General features: G+C 41.5%; 1 protein-coding gene across 1 annotated transcript in view; it reads right to left on the bottom strand.

Moving 5' to 3' along the window:
• The window catches only part of LOC100871597 (uncharacterized), a 42357-nt gene that overhangs the window by 13676 nt on the left and 9281 nt on the right, over positions 1-19400 (bottom strand). The window contains exon 2 of the mRNA XM_086907031.1: positions 8282-8467. Within this exon, the coding sequence (XP_086763157.1) occupies positions 8282-8467 (186 nt within the window). The remainder of the gene's footprint in view (positions 1-8281; positions 8468-19400) is intronic.

Below are 19400 nucleotides of genomic sequence, written 5' to 3'. Positions count from 1 at the left end.
AAATCCGCATTTAATTAAAATGTACGCCTTCGGTCGCGATTAATTAACCCCGACAATGTTAACGCGTCTTTTTCATCACGGTACCGAACGGAGAAGCAAGAAAGAGAGAGAGAGAGAGAGAGAGAGAGAGAGAGAAAGAATCGGGTAAAAAGTGTGAAGGTGCGAAAGAAAGAAGTTTCCCAAAGAAAAGAAATAATACGAATAAAGGGGTAAATTAAAGCGTAAGCGGTTCTTCGAAAAAGTAACGTGGTAAAAGAAGAAGAAAAAAAAAAAAAAAAAGAAAGAAAGAAAGAAAGAAAGAAAAAGAGAGAGGAGATTAAAGTGAAAGTAGGTTTTCAAGGGGAGAAAAAGAAAAAAACAATTAGGAAGAAAGTAAGCGAGGAAAAAGAATATGGGAAAAGAAGAAGGTAAGTTAATTTGAAGGATTGGAATTTCGAGGATAAAAAGAATAAATAGGGCGAAAAGGTGGATCAAAGCGATATAATAACAAAGGAAATAGCAAGTTGGGAAAAATTAAAAAATTTTAAAATATGATAAAGAGATGACTAAAGTTGCGATGAATCGTAATTTTTGCGATGAAAAATAATAAATGATCGAAATACGAAGCGAATGTGAAGAACGACGAACGATAAAATAGGAAATGAGAATATTCGTGATTATTAAATTTTCTCAACGGCAATTTTCTCAAAGTCTCGGCAAAGAATGGAACGGAGGAGTTTATACCGCGTAGCTTTTCACGCAACATTTTCACCGTCTCTGAACGTATACTTATTGACGGTCACGGAACGAGCGATTATTTACACCTTTTACACCACCAAGATCCTTTTCTGCGTTCTTGGATCTGTTCATTGCGATCTCGAATCCCGATCGAATCTCACTCGAATCAGATCCTCGACTGGACTGGAGATTATTCCTTCGATATTATCTTTGACTCGTATTTTTTTTTACAATGACGGTAATAACAATAAAGGTAAGATATTTTTTTTTCTTTTTTTTTTTTTCCCCTAAGTAGAGCGGTAATATTCTTTCGATTAAATTTTATTCCGCTTCAAAAGTGTTTGCGTTTGAAAGTTGACTCGGTTAAGAATCTTATTCTTACGCTTATCGTTATTTTGTCACTTTGCTTGTTATAAAAGTATTATACAAGTTGTCGGACAGTGATATATTATAACGTTCCGATAAGAAGTTCAGATTGACCTCACAGAATCAAAATAACTCGCGTGAAACATAATATCTTGATACATAGTTGCATCGAAAATTGTATTTATTTTATCTTCAAATTTATTATTCAAGAATCAAGTTGTTTTTACTTGTTTTTGATTTTATCTTGTTTTTTTTTTTATTTTATATCATCACGTTCGTGGTTGCTCTCTCTCTCTCTCTCTCTCTCTCTCTCTCTCTCTCTCTCTCTAGTGCGATAGCTCGATACGTGTCAATTTTGTTTAAATTGATCGTTCAAAGTGATTAGGCTGTTACAACAATTATAAAAGATACGATATATTTGTCTCGAACGTATCGTAAATTTGATCAATCTCTAGAAATGAAATCAGGGACACGTTAAACGTGTTAAATAATGCGAATAATGCGTATTTTTTCAATTTAAAATCGATCGATGGATGGTGTTTGCATCGCGAAAGACGTATCGAGAAATGTCTCGCGTTTTAATTTTAACGCTTAATGGAAAATTCTTAGCTTCGTCGGATCTTCTTCTTCTTCCGTCACGATTAACGCACTTATCTTGCGTGTGATTACGCATTATACAAGTTTGTTTTAAAAAACGGTTAAAAAAGGAGCAGCTTTATCAGCTTTAACCTGTTGCACAACTTCCAAGAAACGAGCCTGATCGAGAATGCTGTATACTACAGAGATATATATATATATATATATATATATATATACTACAAAATAATTATGTATTACTTCGTTTCTCGTCGAAATTTCTCATCGAAACGAGATTTTAAAACGACAAAATACTTTATAACGACAATTTTTCAAACATTTTATTCTTAATCGGTTAAGCAGCGAGTATTATTTTAACGAAAAAAAAAAAAAAAAAAAGAAAAAAATGTTCGTAAAAGACGATAATGCGAGTATTAAAAGCTTTTTTATTCAGCCACCAGTATAATAAGGAATATTATATATCATCCATTTAGAAGAAACGTAACGATGAAACGTATCAACGTTTATAGAGAAATTTTTATTGCCGTATATTGTTAACACGACAAAAAGGATACAAAACCGCACGATGATGATAAATTTGAACGATAATAATATCGTGGCATATTTTTTCCAATTATTCGCAACGATAAATTACAACTACGATGTATTCCTCGAATACGCTGACACTGTTGAACGCGACAACGAAAAAATACAAATTCGTTCCAAGATAAATAATCTTGGTAAAAAAAAAATATTATCCGGCTTCGAGTTATATACGTTGAAAGCCAATCGATATCTAAATAATCGAAATCATTTTCCCCGTTTAAAGACGCGTAGCGCGATCTACGATTTTTAAACGTATAGATATAAGGGTAGACGGAAGCGTAATTTAAAAGGGGCAAAAGATGGTAGTTTTGCAAAGCAGCCGATAAAACGAAGGATTAATCATCGATCTTAACCGTATTTCGCTCTTCAATTACATATCGGAATTGATGAACTGTGCTCGGTTAACAAGCTGGACTCGCGTGTTCGCACGTTGATCGCGTCTTATTTCCAAATGAAACGGTTCAAAAATGGAAAAAAGAAAAAAAGAAAAAAAAAGGGCACCATGATTCGACGAGGAATTACACGACGGCTCGGCTACCGATTTATCTTAATTATTTATCTCGAACACCGTTCCTCTATCATCGTTTTGATGTTCGGGTTTGGGTAAATTAATATAGAAATTTGGCGCGTATTCGGATTGGACAGGTAGCGTGAAACGATTGCATGGGAATCCGGGGCGAATCCGGGGATTTGGACAAACTTTTAACGAATGGAAAATTTTTCGATCACCTGAATGGAACGAATTGGATGAAAGGGGGCGAAAGAGGAGGTGGAGGTTGTTTGCGGAGGAAACGCTGGCGATAAAATTAATACGCGGTTATTTGATAAATTATGGGGAACGAACGATAGAACAGATGCGGGGGGAGGGGACAAATGAATAGTGTATAATGTGTAAATCGCGGCCACCGAATGAAAATAGGACAGGGATGGAATGGACAATTATTGTTCTTGATAAATTCATAGGATCCGCGAACTCCCGTCCAGTAATTGCTCGATATTTCACCGGCCTTTATGAAACGCTGCGCGCGTTTTACTAATCACCAGCGAATCGTTGAGATATCAACAACCTCCCGCTATCGAGAACGGCACGCTCTCTAAATTTTCCCCATTTTTCCAAAATGTTATAACGTTTCTAAATGTCTCTCCGATTCGATTATCTGACATTTAATTCAAAGCGAAAGTTTGTATCAAAAGTCGATCGATGGAGGTAGACATCCAAGGATTGATCACGCATTACTTTCTAAGGATAGGGTAGGCTCGCTTCGATTCGTTCGTTCGCCAAGAATTCGAATTTTCAACGAATTTTAATTCCACGTTTTTCCAAATTTTTGTTCGTACAAAAATTTTGATCGTTGAATCGTTCGATTCGTACGTAACGCTACGCAACGAAACTCGTTACGGTTTCAACGATTATTCGATATTTTGATATTTTGCCCAATTCGATTCGTCAACTAGTTCCTCTCTTTACACTTCATACGCGCACGTTCACCAGTCGATCTTACGACTCGTGTTTCGCGGAAATATCGAAACATTAACTCGCGAAACTCGTTTTCAAGTTTAGAGGCAATCCTTTACCGAATAATTTTCTCGATATTGCAACGCTTCGATGTTTTTCAATCTCGATGGATATTCGTTCGATCGCAATCACGACGGGACAACGTTTGTCGAAATATCGGGCAATTTGACAATCAAAACACGTTCGTAATTCTCGATCAGCAGAACTGAATCCGGTTTTCACGACCACGGAGATATCCAACGGCAGCATCAATGTTGGACGGGATCGATCTTTCATTCGTCTCTTTCTTCCGTTTCATTTTTATCTTTATTCTTTTGTTTACAGATAAACCATAACGTTGTAAAACGTTAAGCAAGGAAGGAAAGAAGGAAGGAAGGAAGGAAGGAAGGAAGGAAGGAAGGGTAGGCAGAGCGTATCTGGTTATGAGATCACTCGACATCCGGTTGCTGGACGCACAGAATGATCTGTCAATGGGAAGTGCGTTATCGCGATGCGCGTGGTACGTCATCCTCCCTTTTTCGTTCTCTCCCCCCCTCCCTGTCCTTCGCTCGTCTCGCCATTTCAATGGGACGACCCAATTTCGTGAAAATACTCTCGCGTCTTCTCGCGAGAAGAAACATCATCGTTGAAATGGTTCGCTTGATTGGAGTAATAGGCATGATGATCGGAAAGAGTTGCGAAACGAGGGGAGGCGGCGGGGGGGGGGGGGGGGGGGACAGGGAGTGGCCAACAAAAAGAAAACGCGAGAACGAAATTTCAAGCGTTGAAATGTTAACACACGTATCTATACGCGAGGTATGACGATGATAAAATTATTATATTATATTCTCGTTCGACGAAATGACAATTTTATTATTTCACTCGGGTAATTTAACGCTAGATTTATATACACCTTTATCTTTCTGAATTATCTTTTCTGAATTATCGCGATTTTTGCATCTTTCTTTCTTTCTTTCTTTCTTTCTCTCTTTCTTCCTTCGCGTTTAATAAGAAAACGTTAAAAGTTATTCGGGGGAGGAAAGAGGAAAAATGATGGCAGCAGCAACCGCGAGGTATATTAGATCGAAGCGATACGAGGACGGAATTGCAGAACGGAAATGCTTCTCACCCTCGCATTTCGAGATACGGGAAGACGAGAGCGAGCGAACGCGTAGGACTTTGTACACTCGGTGTATCCGTTCCATGGCTGTTATCACCTTTCGGTGTCACCTTATCGCTCTGTAAAATTGCACCATAGCCGAGTCGACTCCATTGGATTCGAATCCAAACGGGGACGAGATCGATCCCGATCGATCTTCGATCGCGCGCGATTTTTCCGCGCAACAGGTAGCGGTGAAATTATTTATCTCCGTCGCGTGTTTTTTCTTTTTCTTTTTTTTTTTTTTTACAAAGAGTCGTTGTTGTCGTTGTTGCACTCGTGTAACAGGGTGTGTGTCGAGTATTTTCCAATTGGAGAAGCGTGCGGAGAGCTTGCGGATCGATGCAAAAAAAAAAAAAAAAAAAAAGGGAAAGAAGAAAAGGAAAAAGAAATGGCAAACGGTAGGCAAGTTTGCGAGGCTATCGAGTAATGGTACGGGGTAGTGGTACAAAGTACGAATGTCACGAGGGGTTAATGGCGCGTGGGTTGGGTATCAAAGGAGGATAGCCAGAGAGAGAGAGAGAGAGAGAGAGAGAGAGAGAGAGAGAGAGAGGGAGGCGTATCGTCGGTGAAACGGAGATTTCTTTATCGGCGCTTAGATACCCTACTTCGTTCGAGCGAAACAAAACAGGGGTTACACGTGCTCGTCCTAGCCTCGAGACAACGTCAACCTCGTGTCATCCTCCTCGTCATCTCGTCTCTTTTCTCTCTCTCTCCCCCCCCCCCCGCCCCTTCGATCGTTAACAACAACTTCGTTTCTTCTTCCCTTTTTATTTTTCAAGTTTTCCCAAGTCGGAAGGAGGGAAAATCGGAAGGCGGGAATGGCGATAACGGAGGACGGACGGAGTGCGAGTGGCACGTGGGTATGCGTGTAATATGCGATATATCTGGGTAATCGTTACGTAGATAGGGATCAATGCCAAACGCGAGGAACGCGAGATGCCGTAATTTATTATTAACGCCTACGTGCCGCGGCGGGCCGAATCGTTAACCCAAAGCGCGCGCAATTGTGCCATTCCCACCGCATTGACGCCAATTTCGAAGCGAGGTCTACAGCTTTTACAGTTCGCCGCGCCAATCTTGATTTTTAATCAATCGATCTCCACGAGTTCGATCGAATTCGATCGAGAGAGAGAGAGAGAGAGAGAGAAAGAAAAAAACGCCTTTGTCTGTAATTTAGTTTATCTTCCCTTTCGATCGAATTATATCGTCCGCTTTCTGCGGATATAAAATTGGCCACCCTGTACATCGGGCGTACAACAGGATTCCTTTTATAACTGGAGGATGTTCGCGTGGTCGATGGAACGAACAACCGTGAAGAGGAGGAGTGTCCATTTTTTTCACTTGTTGCTGGGTACCAGAAAGAACCATGACGTCAGCGTGTTCTTACCTCGCGATCGCGAGGACCGGGTATATCGGCGGGAAGAAATACTTTTAAAAATAGTTTTCTTCGTTACGAAGAAGGAAAATGATAAAAATGGTTAGAAAAGATTAACCGGGAGGAGACAAAGATCGGGTCGAATCGAGCGGCTCGAACGTCTTTATAGTTGGGGTCGGCACGCACGGTCGGAATGCTCGGAACCCCAAGATTTACAACCTCGTTCGCCTCGATCAAATTTACATAACACTGCTCGAGATTTTTATTTCGTTTATTCCAATATCTTGGAATAAATGAAAAAATTATACGTATCCCTCGCTTTATTGTCGTCCGCCCAATCCACGTTTATGAAAGCTTCCGTAGATAGCTTTATAATATACTCGGCCATCCCTTCTATCTTCATCGAGTTGCAAAGTCGAAAATTATCATTTGATAGTTGTATCCTTTTGTTGAAATTTTTTGAAATTGAAAGAAAATTGGATCTTGGTTGCGAAGTTATAGAAAGATTGTGATTTATTTTATACGCACGCATATTTTTTTTCGTACTTTGAGGACTTTGAGCGTCGTTTTATCACGATCCAGATGTACAGATTTAGGATTTGTCTGTAGGAGGGAAATCGTGTTTTCGTCTCGGTTACGGACGAGCTTTTTAATTCGCGAAAGAAAGAAAGGTGAGAAGCGATGGAGGAAATCGGGGGGATACTGGCAACGTTGCAATGGTCGAAAAGGTTGGTCGATGCAGCGGTACCAGAAAGGGCCATGACGTCATTCGGACGACTCGTTTGGAGCCTGGAGTCTGGCTAATGTAAAGATGCGATCCGTACGTGTCGTAAAAAAAAAAAAAAGAAAAAGAGGAGAAAAATACGCTCGTAAAATCGTGTTATCTTGCCGCGAATTGATAGATGTTCGTTAAGAGATCGATCGTGCAAATGTGATGCCACGCCAACTCTTAACATCGCGTTATTTTGACAAAGTTTTTTTATCACCCCGTCACAATTGCACGGCATTTCTGTTCTTCCGTACCTCATTTTTTTTTTTTTTATATATATAATTTTGATTTTTATATCTTTATATACCTTTGAGAAACTATTTTTCTCGATCTCTTATTTTATATATATATGTATAAATAATCGAGTCATTCGTTATTTCTTTTGTCATTTCGATTTTTATATCGATTTAAGGAAAATCGATGCCGAGAATCTCGTAACGGCGAAAACGAACGATTTCATCGACCGGTACGAAACGATACGAAACTCTGTTCAATCAATCTCTTCGATCGTCGCAACGTAGGCGTCATCGAAGAGATTGGATACCGATTTCCTCCAAATCGTATCGATACAAAGACGAACGCATGAACGAATTACGAAACAAGGAAATCGCGGTACTTGTATATATACGGAGAAGATCGAGGGCGGGCGGATTTCGTGGGAGTTTCTTCGTAATATCCCTCTCGTTCTCCGTATTTCGAGACGTTCCATTTCTAACCGCTGACGCCATTCTCATTTTTTAATCTCTTTCTCTCGAATCGTGCGTGCACGCGCAACAATTTCATCGAAAATCGAACGGAAAAACGAGGTATACTCTCTCTGGTATTCTCGTTAAACCGAATACGAGCATCTTGTCTCACGCGATTTCATCCAATTTCGGCCACTTGTCATCGAAACGATCGTGGACTGCGGAAGCAATTAACGGGCGATTGCGATTCCCACGTAACTTTGCCACGTTTTATTTTTCATCGATGCGATGTTGAATTTGACTTCGTGGTAGTTACAAAGAGAAAAAAAAAAAAAAGAAGAAGAAGATATAAAGAAACGAAACATCTGTAGGTCTCGTTAAGAGTTTTACGACGTTAAATCGCGTAATCAGTTAGGGGAAAAAGTTTCGCCTCTGCGCCGATCGTTTCGACGCGATCGAGCCGTGACTCTTATACATAAATATTCGCTAATAACTATTCGATCGAAATTTGTATAAAATACACGCTTACCCTGTAACCCTTCTCTCCCATGCCGCCGTATTCTCCACCGGCGCCCTTCTCGCCTTTCGGCCCGGGTGGACCGTCTGGGCCGATATCACCCGGTGGCCCTTCCGGCCCCTGAAGCCCGGGGATCCCAGGATATCCCGCGCCACCTTTTATCCCCGTGCAATTGCATTTGTACGAGTCTCTGCAGATCTGTAAGCAAAGAGAACGAAGATAAAGATTGGATAAAAATGAAACTTTCTTTCTTTATTTCCAAAAGTTAAGTTAAAAGAAAATCTCCATCTCGGATAAATTTGAACGACAACGGCCAGTTTGTAACTACGCCATTGCGTCTCCAAGGACGTTCTCTGTTTGAATAACGCGAAAGAGACGAGAAAATGGAATTTGCGCGCGTTCTTTCTTTTTAGCCTCGGAAAGGATAAAAGTTGTCCTCCCCTCGAGTCAACGAGAAAGACTTTAAGGAAGGAGGATCGGTCCAGGTTTCGAGGAAATCTCTACGCTACGATGAGCAGTATTAAGTACGCGCGTATTCCCTCTCTCGTTCTTTCGCTCGTTTCACACTGTGCCTTTTATTATCTCGCGAATCTAATTTTTGTGATGCACGCGCGTTACGAACTATCTTTTTTGGAGGGGAAAAAAAAAAAAACGAAAAGAAAAGAAAAGAAAAGAAAAGAAAAGAAAAAAGACGCGGAATGTAGACGCGTTTGTGTTTCTCCTCGGTTATTCGCCTGGCCGTTGGTTATTCAGGTGCTTCGATGTTTGTTGGAACGGTCGAATTTAGAAATTTGGAGCGTTAACCTTAGCGGCCTGTTGGAATATCCTAGTTCGCGGTTAGAAGAAACTACACGCTGTGTTTTAAGCGTGATAAACGAGCTTGAGAGTTAACTTCTGAAAATTTTATTTTAAGAACTCGCGTACTCAACGTGTTTTTAACCCGTTTCTTATTAAATTTAAACACGATCGAGCGTAAAATTCCCTTTTCGTTGTTGACATCCCGTTTACGATATATATTTTAAGAATAAGTAAGATTTTCTCGATCGATATGCAAAAAAATCCGTATGCGAGCGTAAATAAATGAAACGAGAAATAATATAACGAGAAAAGAGAAAAGAAAACGAATGGTAAATTTACGACATCAAAGCTTTCTCTCCGATACAGCTTCGATGTTTCGAGTTTAAAACGATTCGAAGTTCCAACAATTTGCAAAAATATTCGAGAGATTCGGTCTACGAAACCGAACGATTTTTCTTTCTTTCTTTCTTTCTTTCTTTCTTTTTTTTTAGAAATAGAATTCGAGGTAATTCGAGCCAGATCGCCGTTACGCTTTACAATAGCAAGGATTTATGTAACAGAAGAAAAAGCGAATTTGCACTTCAGCTTCCACCCACGATCGCGAAGACTGCATAGAATCAAGGTCACTGTTGCATTAATGCATCAGTTTAATCCCACCTACGTGATTGGTTGTGACAAGTCCTTGTTTTCAATCACGCATCAAGGTATCCTCGTTGCTTCGCCATTTCGCTACGAGTAATAATTCTCTCGTCTTTTGTAACTCGTAGAAAAAAAAGAAAGAAAGAAAGAAAGAAAGAAAGAAAAAAGAAATATCAGAACAGAGTTCTCGTTTTCTTTTTTTTTTTTTTTTTTTTCCTTTCCTTTTCGCGCACAGATCGTCTCGAAAGAAATTTGGTCGCATCGGGCCACGTCATACTCGACGAGAGAGAAAAGGAAGAAAGAGAGAGAGAGAGAGAGAGAGAGAGAGGGAGGGGAGGGGAGGGGGGAAGGAAAAAAAAATAAGAAGCATGATATTTGAGAAAGTAGGTGAGCTTGTACGAAACGACTCGACGACGCAGGGGGTTCCACTTAAGCCGAGCGCGTAATTCATCGCGGATTTCGATCCCCCTTGCCGTCTTATCTGCCGTCGCGCGATGCTCATTTTTGCACGACCTCGCCGCGCTACGATCTTCCAAATATGTAATGCTCGCGGCGTGTCTGCTTGCTTTCAGCTGCAATGACGTAATGTCCAAGCTTGGACGAGAATCGCGTTCGTATGTGACATAATTTCGCGATTGCGCGTGAGGACGATCTATCGCGCGTCCTCCTCCTCCTCCTCCTCCTACTCCTTCTCCCCGCTCCTCTCCCCCTCCCCCTCGCGGAATTCGACGCTGGAAAATTTCGTTCGAGTCGAGCCGAATTATATTCGATTAAAAATAATCGAGAGAGAAGAAAAATTTGTAAATTTGCGAATGAAACGTTACAAATAAAATATCAAAACGTGTAACGATTGAGATCTCAAATCGACGAGCGATCGAGCGATCATTTTCCAAAGTAGTATCGTTTTCCTATTTTGCTTTCGTTCGCCTACGATTCGCTATAATTGCGTGATTGGAAAGAAAAAGTGTCGGCGAGTATCTTTGTCGCGAGAATGAATAACGAGAAAATGTGGAAGGAAGGAAGGAAGGAAGGAAGGAAGGGACGAAACTACGTTTTTACGTTAGGTTTCGATAATTGAAACGATGAAAATTATTAAATTATAAGGGAATTTTAATTGAATCGTCATCGCGGGTATATCGATCGTTCAATAGCTCGTTATACAAGGATAAGTTGCTCTAATATTTTCGATCAATAGGGAAGAAAGGCGAGACGACAAGGCGTATACTGTGTTGCACGTAACCGGCAATCTACATCGTGAACGAAGTGCACCACTTAAGCTAAGAAGGCTGTCCTTGTCGACAAGTTTATACGAATATTACGAATATGTATCCACGTGAATGGAATCGCTGTTTAAACATCGAGCGTGTGTGAACTAAGGACTTGTTAAATCGTCCATCTCGTTTTCGGCATCATCTTACGCGACAATTTTAACATGGTATCACCACCTGTAGCTTTTTACTTAGCTAGAATTCTTTACTTCGCTAAATTTTCTTCGTTAAATAATATATCGTTGATTAAATTTTTTGTAATCGAAATCAGACGATTTTTTTTCTTTCTTTCCTTCTTTCTTTCTTTCTTTTTTTTTTTTTTTTAAATTAACGCTTAAGTACAGAATAAATAATACACAAAGTGCCTTTAAAGATATTTCTTCCGCTCCTTTTGAAGCGACAACGTAAATGTAATCGCGAGGAGCAAGTTCCAGCACATGCCACCACCAGTTTCCATCGAATAGCGGACGTTTACGAGACCCGGTGCTCCAAATATTTATACGTTGCCGTTCTTGGATCTATGATGTCACATTTACCGAATAAAATCTTCCAAACAGTTTCATTTTTTTCTTAGATCTTACATCTTATGGTCGATGGAGAGAGAGTTAGGATTCTGAATCGCTTCGAGTTTCTCTATCCATAATCCTAACCAAAATCGTATCGTTCGATAAAGGACGTATCGAATAGAGGCATTTCGAATAGAGAGATAGATACAGAGTAGTTAGATACAGATATCTCTGTGACAAAAAACAAAAAAAAAGAAAAAAAAAAGAAATCGAGAGATAAACTCGATTTCCTTATCTGGGAATAAATTTTTCAATTATCTTTTCCCCGCTTTTACTACTTTTACTCCGAACCAATCGAGAGGATTATCTCGATTTTATACATATATATATATATATATAGGAAGCAAAGGTTGTTGTCGTCGTCCTCCTCCTCTCTCCCTTCCGTCATTCCGGAGAGAAAATTATACGATCGAGTTTAACGCGCCACTTTAATTTTTGCCCCCCTTCTCTCTCTCCCCCCCCCTCTTCGTCGTTCGACGAACGCAACCTTCCTCTCTTTCCCGCCGATTCCGATCCGCTGGACGTTCGACCGATAAATGCGAGCCAACAATAGACGTGGAATGGAAGTATCGTTAAACAAGTAACCACACAGACACGGTTGTTCACGGCGGGACCGCGTTACAACACCTCTTATCGTGCACACCGCGTTATGGGGAATTCTCGTTTCACGGCGGCCGCGCACCATCTCGTAGTCGACGATCCAACGAATAATTCGATAATAATTTCCCACTTCTGTTCTGTTCAACGCTTCCAGCAATTTCTCCTCCCCCGACCCACGGTTCGATCAAACCTGCCCGTGTATTTTTAAATCGCTGTCGTGTCATTTTCTAATCGCTCGTTTCCGTATGCGTTTCACGGGATCGTTGCGATTCTTTTCTTGTCTTTTTTTTTATCCGGACAACGGGGATAATCGCGGGGTCGGTAAACGTGGTTATTGTAAATTGGATATCGTAGTAATTCCATAATCTCCAACCTACGATTGGAACGGTATTTCGTACGTATTTCGATCGATAATTGGCGGCTGGAAATCGAGAGCGAGAGAAACGTTTTTTGCTTTTGCGCGTGAAAAAAATTCGGCAGAATCATCGTTGCGATACGTCGAACGAGTCCCGATTAGGCGAGACACTTTATGCGTTTATTTTTTCGCGGGGAGCGAAGAATTTACGAAAGGAATTTACGAACCGATCGGGGGATCAGTCTCGTTCGTGGCGCGTAAACAGGAAATTCGAGAGACGATAAAGGCATTGGCAAAGGCCGATTGTTCTTTGCCGGAGGGGGTTTGATTCGCGGTGCGTTGCCTTCGCGGTGAAAAGAAACGTGACACTTTCTTTGCCATTTTGCCGCGATAACGAAGGCTAACAACGGTTACGTCTCGTCTGTGGATTAACTTTGCTTCTTATCGACGATAATTCAACTTGCCTGTGCGTTCTCAACACGGATGTAGCGTGCGTCTACGTACGCTACATACAGATATATATAGCGTTCTATACCAACGCTGTTCGATCGATAAGCGCCGTAAAATAGGCTCATTCTTTAATTGGAAATGCTGCGATATTTAGCGAGTATTTGCTTCGCCCGAGAGAGAACATTTTCTTTTTTCTCCGATTATCGGATCGAATTCGAAAGGGATCGAGATCCTTCATTTTCATCCGCGTCGAAATAACGTGGCGGAGAATAACTTTCAAAGTCGTTAATCATTATTTATCGCAACGATAAGCGATGCACGAGTTGGGACGGGTTTCAATGAAACGCGTTTCGAGGAAAAAATTTTTTCACTCATCTTTATTTTAAAACCGCAATCTCTCCGCGTTTAAGAGGACATGGAATCATGATGGATCGGCGAGTCGATATCTTGGGAAAAGAATTATTCGAAAAGCCGTACGGGACGGGACGAGCCGTATATTGCGAAATACTCGTGGCATTAAACCTGCACGAGCTCTCTTTTAAGGAGTGGTTCAATCGAAAAAGGATAGCGGGAACTTTCATATGCACGATTAATCGCACGATACCAACGGAGCCAGGCGTCGTCCCGTGTCGCTTTATGCAATCCGATTTTCGGTCCAGATTGGCCGGAACCGGTCCAATTCGGTCCCAGACCGGTATCAAACGCGTCCAACTTTCTCAACATCTGTTCATCAACGTTAACCTATTTATTTATGCCCTCAGCCAAATTTTAATCGCCGATTAAAATACGTTTGATCGATTATTTTTCCAGATTAATGATGTAAAAAACACATCTTTTTTTTTTTTTTTTTTTTTTAATCCATTTAACCATTTATACAACGCAAAATTTGAAATTTTGTATAAATTTAAATTACGTAAATTACGACGGAAATAAAGCTTACGGGGAAAAAAAAAGTAGGATTAAAATTATTGAAATCGATCTGAGTTTCTCTCGATCTGAACACGTGCAAAAGCAAAATTTTCCTCCGTGAAAATGATGATGATGAGTCGAAAATTCTAGAGAAATTCTTGCTTCTCTCTCTCTCTCTCTCTCTCTCTTCTCTTGCTTCTCTCTAGTTTTTTCCGCGAACGAAGAGATAAACGAAAGGGAGGAGGGGGGGAGGGGAAGATTTGCAGGAGAATGGAGAAATCTGCCGATACTCGTTTCGCGAAATATCGCGTTCAAATAAAAAAAAAAAAAGAATTGACGACGACGACGACGACGGTGATGACGATGATGATTCAGCGTGCGAAGCGGTCCACGATCGGTTGTAGGGAGCGAGATAGGAGGAGCAGGGGAGAGGGGAGCAGGTAGGGGGTGAAACGAGCTGGAGCGGTGGAAGAGGAGAGGGGGAAGAGGAGGAACGGTGCGGTTCGGAATCTGCATAATGCGCGGTAATATTAAGCGTCGTCCTCAGCTCTGACCGGATGACGCTGGCCGAGCGAAATCGTGGCCAGACAATGTCGCTATCTACGTGTACGCGTATGTACGTACGTACGTATATGCACACTATCGTTTAGAAGTCACCGGATATACTCGCTGTGTTTAGGCTAGAGAGAGAGAGAGGGACGAAAACGTTGCGATTATAAAAATCAAGCGTCAAATTGGCACCTTTTCCACGGCCGTTTTAACAATCGTTCGGCGTTGCAAGGATTAAAACGAGAGAGAGAAGAGAAGAATCGAAGGTTTAATCGAATAAAAGTTACGTTAAAGAGCAGCGTCTCTCGGTTCGAACCCGTTCGATTCCCTTCCATCCCTTCTTCTTTTTTATTCCCGTTACGCGTCCATCTTCGACCGGCATCTTCCGCAACGTCTCCTTCTTCTTCTTCTTCCTCCTCCTTTTATCGTTTCATTCCTCGAGAGAGCGATCGTTCGAAAGTAAAAAGCGTCCAACGATTAACTCGAGCGAAATAACGAAATAACGCGGCAAGAATCGATCCATTACCGGATTATCGTCGGATGTATCGAATTTTTCGCGGACGCGCCATCTTCCCTTCGATCGCGTAAGGAACACCGCCAATTTACTCTTTTCCTCTTTCGTCCCGTACTTCTTTCGTTCCCGCCACTTTTGCTCCTTTTGCTCGTGCCTCGATCATCCTCGTTACGCGCGTGCTAACTCTTCTCTCTCTCTCTCTCTCTCCTTTCGCGTTTCCTCCTCGGTTTTCGCCGTCTATCTTTCTCTATCTTTTATATCCAATCGACGACGAGCAACACCGGTATCCTCTCCCCTTCTTTTCGTTTCATTTTTCTCTCGCCTCTTCTGCTACGTGAATTTCGTCTCTCGCTTCCTTCCCTTTTTGCGTTCGACTCATCGCGGATTTCCCTCGATCGAAAACGGATAAGAGAATCGTTCTTCCTTCGAACGATTCTTCGTTCGTTATTTATAGAAAAGTTTAATGGACATCTTCTAACAGTCGTTCGAACAGTGTGTATGTCGTAAAAAAATACTAGGAACGACCAATTCGAGTTATATAATAATTGCTACGCTCGCATATCCTTGAAAACCGAGTATCCTCGAATTTCGGTTATCCAGCTAAGTTAAGTCGCTGAAAAAATTTTTACGGGCGATCCATTTTTTTTCACGCGAACGAGGAAAATAGAAAATTTCTCGTCCAAAAAACGGATCGACATCCACGGATCGTCGATTAGAAAAAGGAGAGTGGGATGAAATTACGAAAAAAAAATATTAGCACGGGCGGCATGATTCGCGGCGAGTAATTCGCGCGCGCTTTCTTGAAAACGTTTTCGCCTCTTTGCTTCTTTTGCCGAAAAAGGAAACGAGTAAAAATCCGTGGGCAAAAAAGTGCGTACGATGCGAGGAGAGAGGTCGGTTAAGTGGATAAGCAGTGGAGAGAAGACGGCGTGTCGTCGTTATGCAAACTCACCGCGCATCCAGGCCAACGCGGATTACGCTTCTCTCCTCCTCCTCTCTCGTCCCTCTTTCCTTTTTCTTCTCCTCCTTTTACCACGTTTTCTCTTTTTTCGTGGCCAGTTCCGCTCGCCTCGAAACAACCGTGTAAAAAATTCCATCACCCTTCCTTCTTCCCTCGATTCCCCTTCGACGTTCCCTCCCTCCTTTCCATCCATCGCTATCGATGCTCGCGAAAAATTTCAAACCGATTCTCCTTCGAAAACTTTCCACGAGTTTCGTACACGAATCGCGGCGATGAAATAATCTCCACCCATCTACCACCATATTAATTCTCCGTGTTTAAAACCGCGTTTCGTCGAGAGCGGCATCGTCGATAGACGATAGCCTCGAGTTCGAAGGTGCAGCCGCGATGTTAATAATCGCGCGAGCGAACGCTTTTCGCTTAATTCGATATCTCGTGATCTCGTATTTTGGCATTAGGAAGGAATAGTTGGCGATTTCCTGCGATCGTTCGTCGAGTCGAACGCGGTGTGGAATTGGAAAGCGAAGTGAGAAAGAGTTAAAGGGCCATAAATGGCTTTATTCGAGGTTGGGAACAGGTTGGGAAGGTCGGGTGAAATCAACACTCGGAGCTGCTCCGTGTATCGCGTATAATCGAGCGTCCAGAAAGCGGCAGAAACGCTGACCCCCATAAAAGAATCCTCCACGCGTGCGTACGAAGCGAGTATCGTCGGCAAAGCACATCGAATCGATCGATCGGTGATCGCGCTATCCATTATTACCCTTATTATTTTCTTTCTCGTCTCTTTCTTTCACCTTTTATCGCGAGAACCAAGGAAAATGATCGACCGATAATCGATATCGATACGCGATCAAGGATCTCAACTATGAACGAACAAGATATCCAACTTTTTTCTTTTTTTTTTTTTTTTTGGATTTTCCTCTCACCGTTCGATTTGTTAAAACTCTTGCTCTCTGTTAAAAAAATATCGAAGAAGAAATCGAAATTTCGTCGCGACGAAACTAATATATGGAAGTATAGATAGGCTGAAAAATTGATTTACCCGAGAGTAATTAATATAGGAAAATACGTTATTATTTAATAATTAATTTAAGATAAATTTGATAAATGTATATTCGATATAAATTTGGAAGTTAAATTGAAAATTTGTGTATTACTTTTTATTCGTCGTAAATGGAACACGATTCTTACAAGTTAAACGAACGAATTATTACGAAAGAAATTTGTTTTAAAAATAAACCGTGGGCACCACGTTCGCGCATCAATTTTTCTAAATTTAATCCCTTGCCGTTTCTCTCTCGCTTGTTGTATCTCGTAACAAGCGACGTAATTTCACTAATGAACATCATATCATATTTCTTAACAATGTCCTACTGGTATAATCGTAAAATAAATTTTAGATATAATTTGTACGATTAAACGGCGGAATGCGCGTCGTGCAACATCCCTTGCTCATCGCGACATTTAGCATTGAACTGCGTAACCCTAAACGTTTCGATGCAATTCTAATCGGTCGTGGTACGTTTCTAGCGCAAGAGTCAAGTGTCAAGTTTAGCTGTACTGACTCTGACCATGTAAGCGCGCATCGGCGCCAATTGTAACGTTAGTCTCCGTCGTAGTCGCTCGTCTCTTTCTATCGTTCGATTCGCACAACGAGAGTCGCCGTTACTCGATTTCCTGCATTTCGTCAATCGCTGCATCAAAAATTCTCGTCAATCGCTCAACGTCCTGTTTCCCAATCGCTTTCTCGACGATCGTTCGTCTTCGATCGTCGATTTCCAACGATCTTCGATAATTCCATTAATTCATTCCAGATATTTAAAAATTACTCGATCAAACGAGGAAATTGATCTTTGTTTATCGTTACCTCGCGTTTCAAAACGATCGCCTTCCTCGTCTTACACGTCGATTTAAATATTCGTCGAAATTCTCACGAGAGACATCTTGAGAAATTCTTGACCCGCATAATAGTGGGAATAGAAATGTTGTATAATAAATGTTTCGGCTAAAGGCAAGAGTAAAGCGGAAAGATGGAGCGTGTCTAGATGAAAATGAAAGTTTCGCGCGATAACGCGTTACTTGACGCTTTGCCAAGTGATTAAGGTCAATGATTCGATGCGAGAGATAGACTAGCCTCGCGCTGAAAATTTTGCAAACTTTATTCTTCCATCGATTTTTCACGAGAACTTTCGCGAAATTCGTTACGTTAGAAAGAAATACCAATTTGAAATACCAGATAGATAATTTTAATTCGATCCACGATTCAAACGCCACCCAAACACCTAATATCCGTTACCTAATATTCTAATTCGAATATTGCATAAATAGCCTGGCATTCATAGCCTCTCTCTCTCTCTCTCTCTTGTTTCTCTCTCGAAATTGCATCGAAGGGTGAAAGCACGTTAACGAAGGAAAGGGGATGGCGGGGGATTTTTGTCTTAACTCTGTAATAATAATTGGACGCAGGGTGAAACGAGAAGGAAACGAGAGAGATCGTTTTAATTTATCGACGACGCGTGAACGGGGAAAAAATATCCGAGCGCATCTCGGACGGATAGGGACGCGGAAATAGAAACGGATATACGGTTGGTACGCGCCCTATTTTTGGAAATCGATCCCCCTCCCCCTCCGAACGATGGTGGAGAGTCGTCGATCGTCCAATCCCTTTTGTCGCGTGCCTAATCGCTTCCTACACCAACCGCGTTTGTCGCCAACCTCCTCTATCCGTTCGTCCATGCATTCGCTTCTCGTCTCTCTCGTCTCCTTTTTTTTTTAACGACGAATCGACGAGCCCTGTAATCCACACTTTCTCTCCGTCCAACGTTTAAAGTAAACAAATATATACGACGATAAGAAAAAGAAGGAGGAAGCTTTTTGCGTTTAGCTTGGAGAGAGTAGGGGAAATTTTCTCAGCCCGATGCATAATACCATAATTTCCCCTTTCGAAATACTAATACTAATAAATTTAAACTCTCGAAAACGTTCTCGGTCGATCGATCGCCTTCGAATTTTCCGAATCGAGTCGAATCGAACGCGAGATGGAAAAAGAGTCGTAGTACGTTCCACGCACGATTCTCTATGAAAGAGCGAGAGAGAGAGAGAGAGAGAAGTATTGGAGAGACCCCTTGAACTCCGAAGTTTCTTCAGATAACGTGTATCGAGGTTAGCACTTAGTTTCGTAAGAGACGAGATTGCGTCCACCCTTAAACGTCCCACATAGATTAAACGATGTTCTGGTAACGCTTCTGGTGACACCGTTATACCAAGCCAACGCGTAATTTGACCAATTTGACGAAATCATCGTGTTCGATTCGCGAAATCTCGTTCGACGCGTCCCGCCCTTTCTTCCAAACGAAACGTCCTCCATCGGTTAGACGGAGAAAGATCTCGCAAACGAATCTCATCCGTTTGCACCTACGCGTTCGTAGTTCCCCTTTCTTTATTGCACGGGAACGGGACGGTCGTTCGTTTCGATTTCGTTGGATAAATCGGTCGGTAAATAAATCATAGACGGTTGACGAT

This window comes from Apis florea, unplaced genomic scaffold (genome assembly GCF_048593485.1).
Source record: "Apis florea isolate Af1SG1 unplaced genomic scaffold, ASM4859348v1 contig_24_pilon, whole genome shotgun sequence".
Taxonomy (NCBI): Eukaryota; Metazoa; Arthropoda; class Insecta; order Hymenoptera; family Apidae; genus Apis; species Apis florea.
Note: the sequence above shows the minus strand (reverse complement) of the source record. Positions and strands in the feature narration are given on the sequence as shown.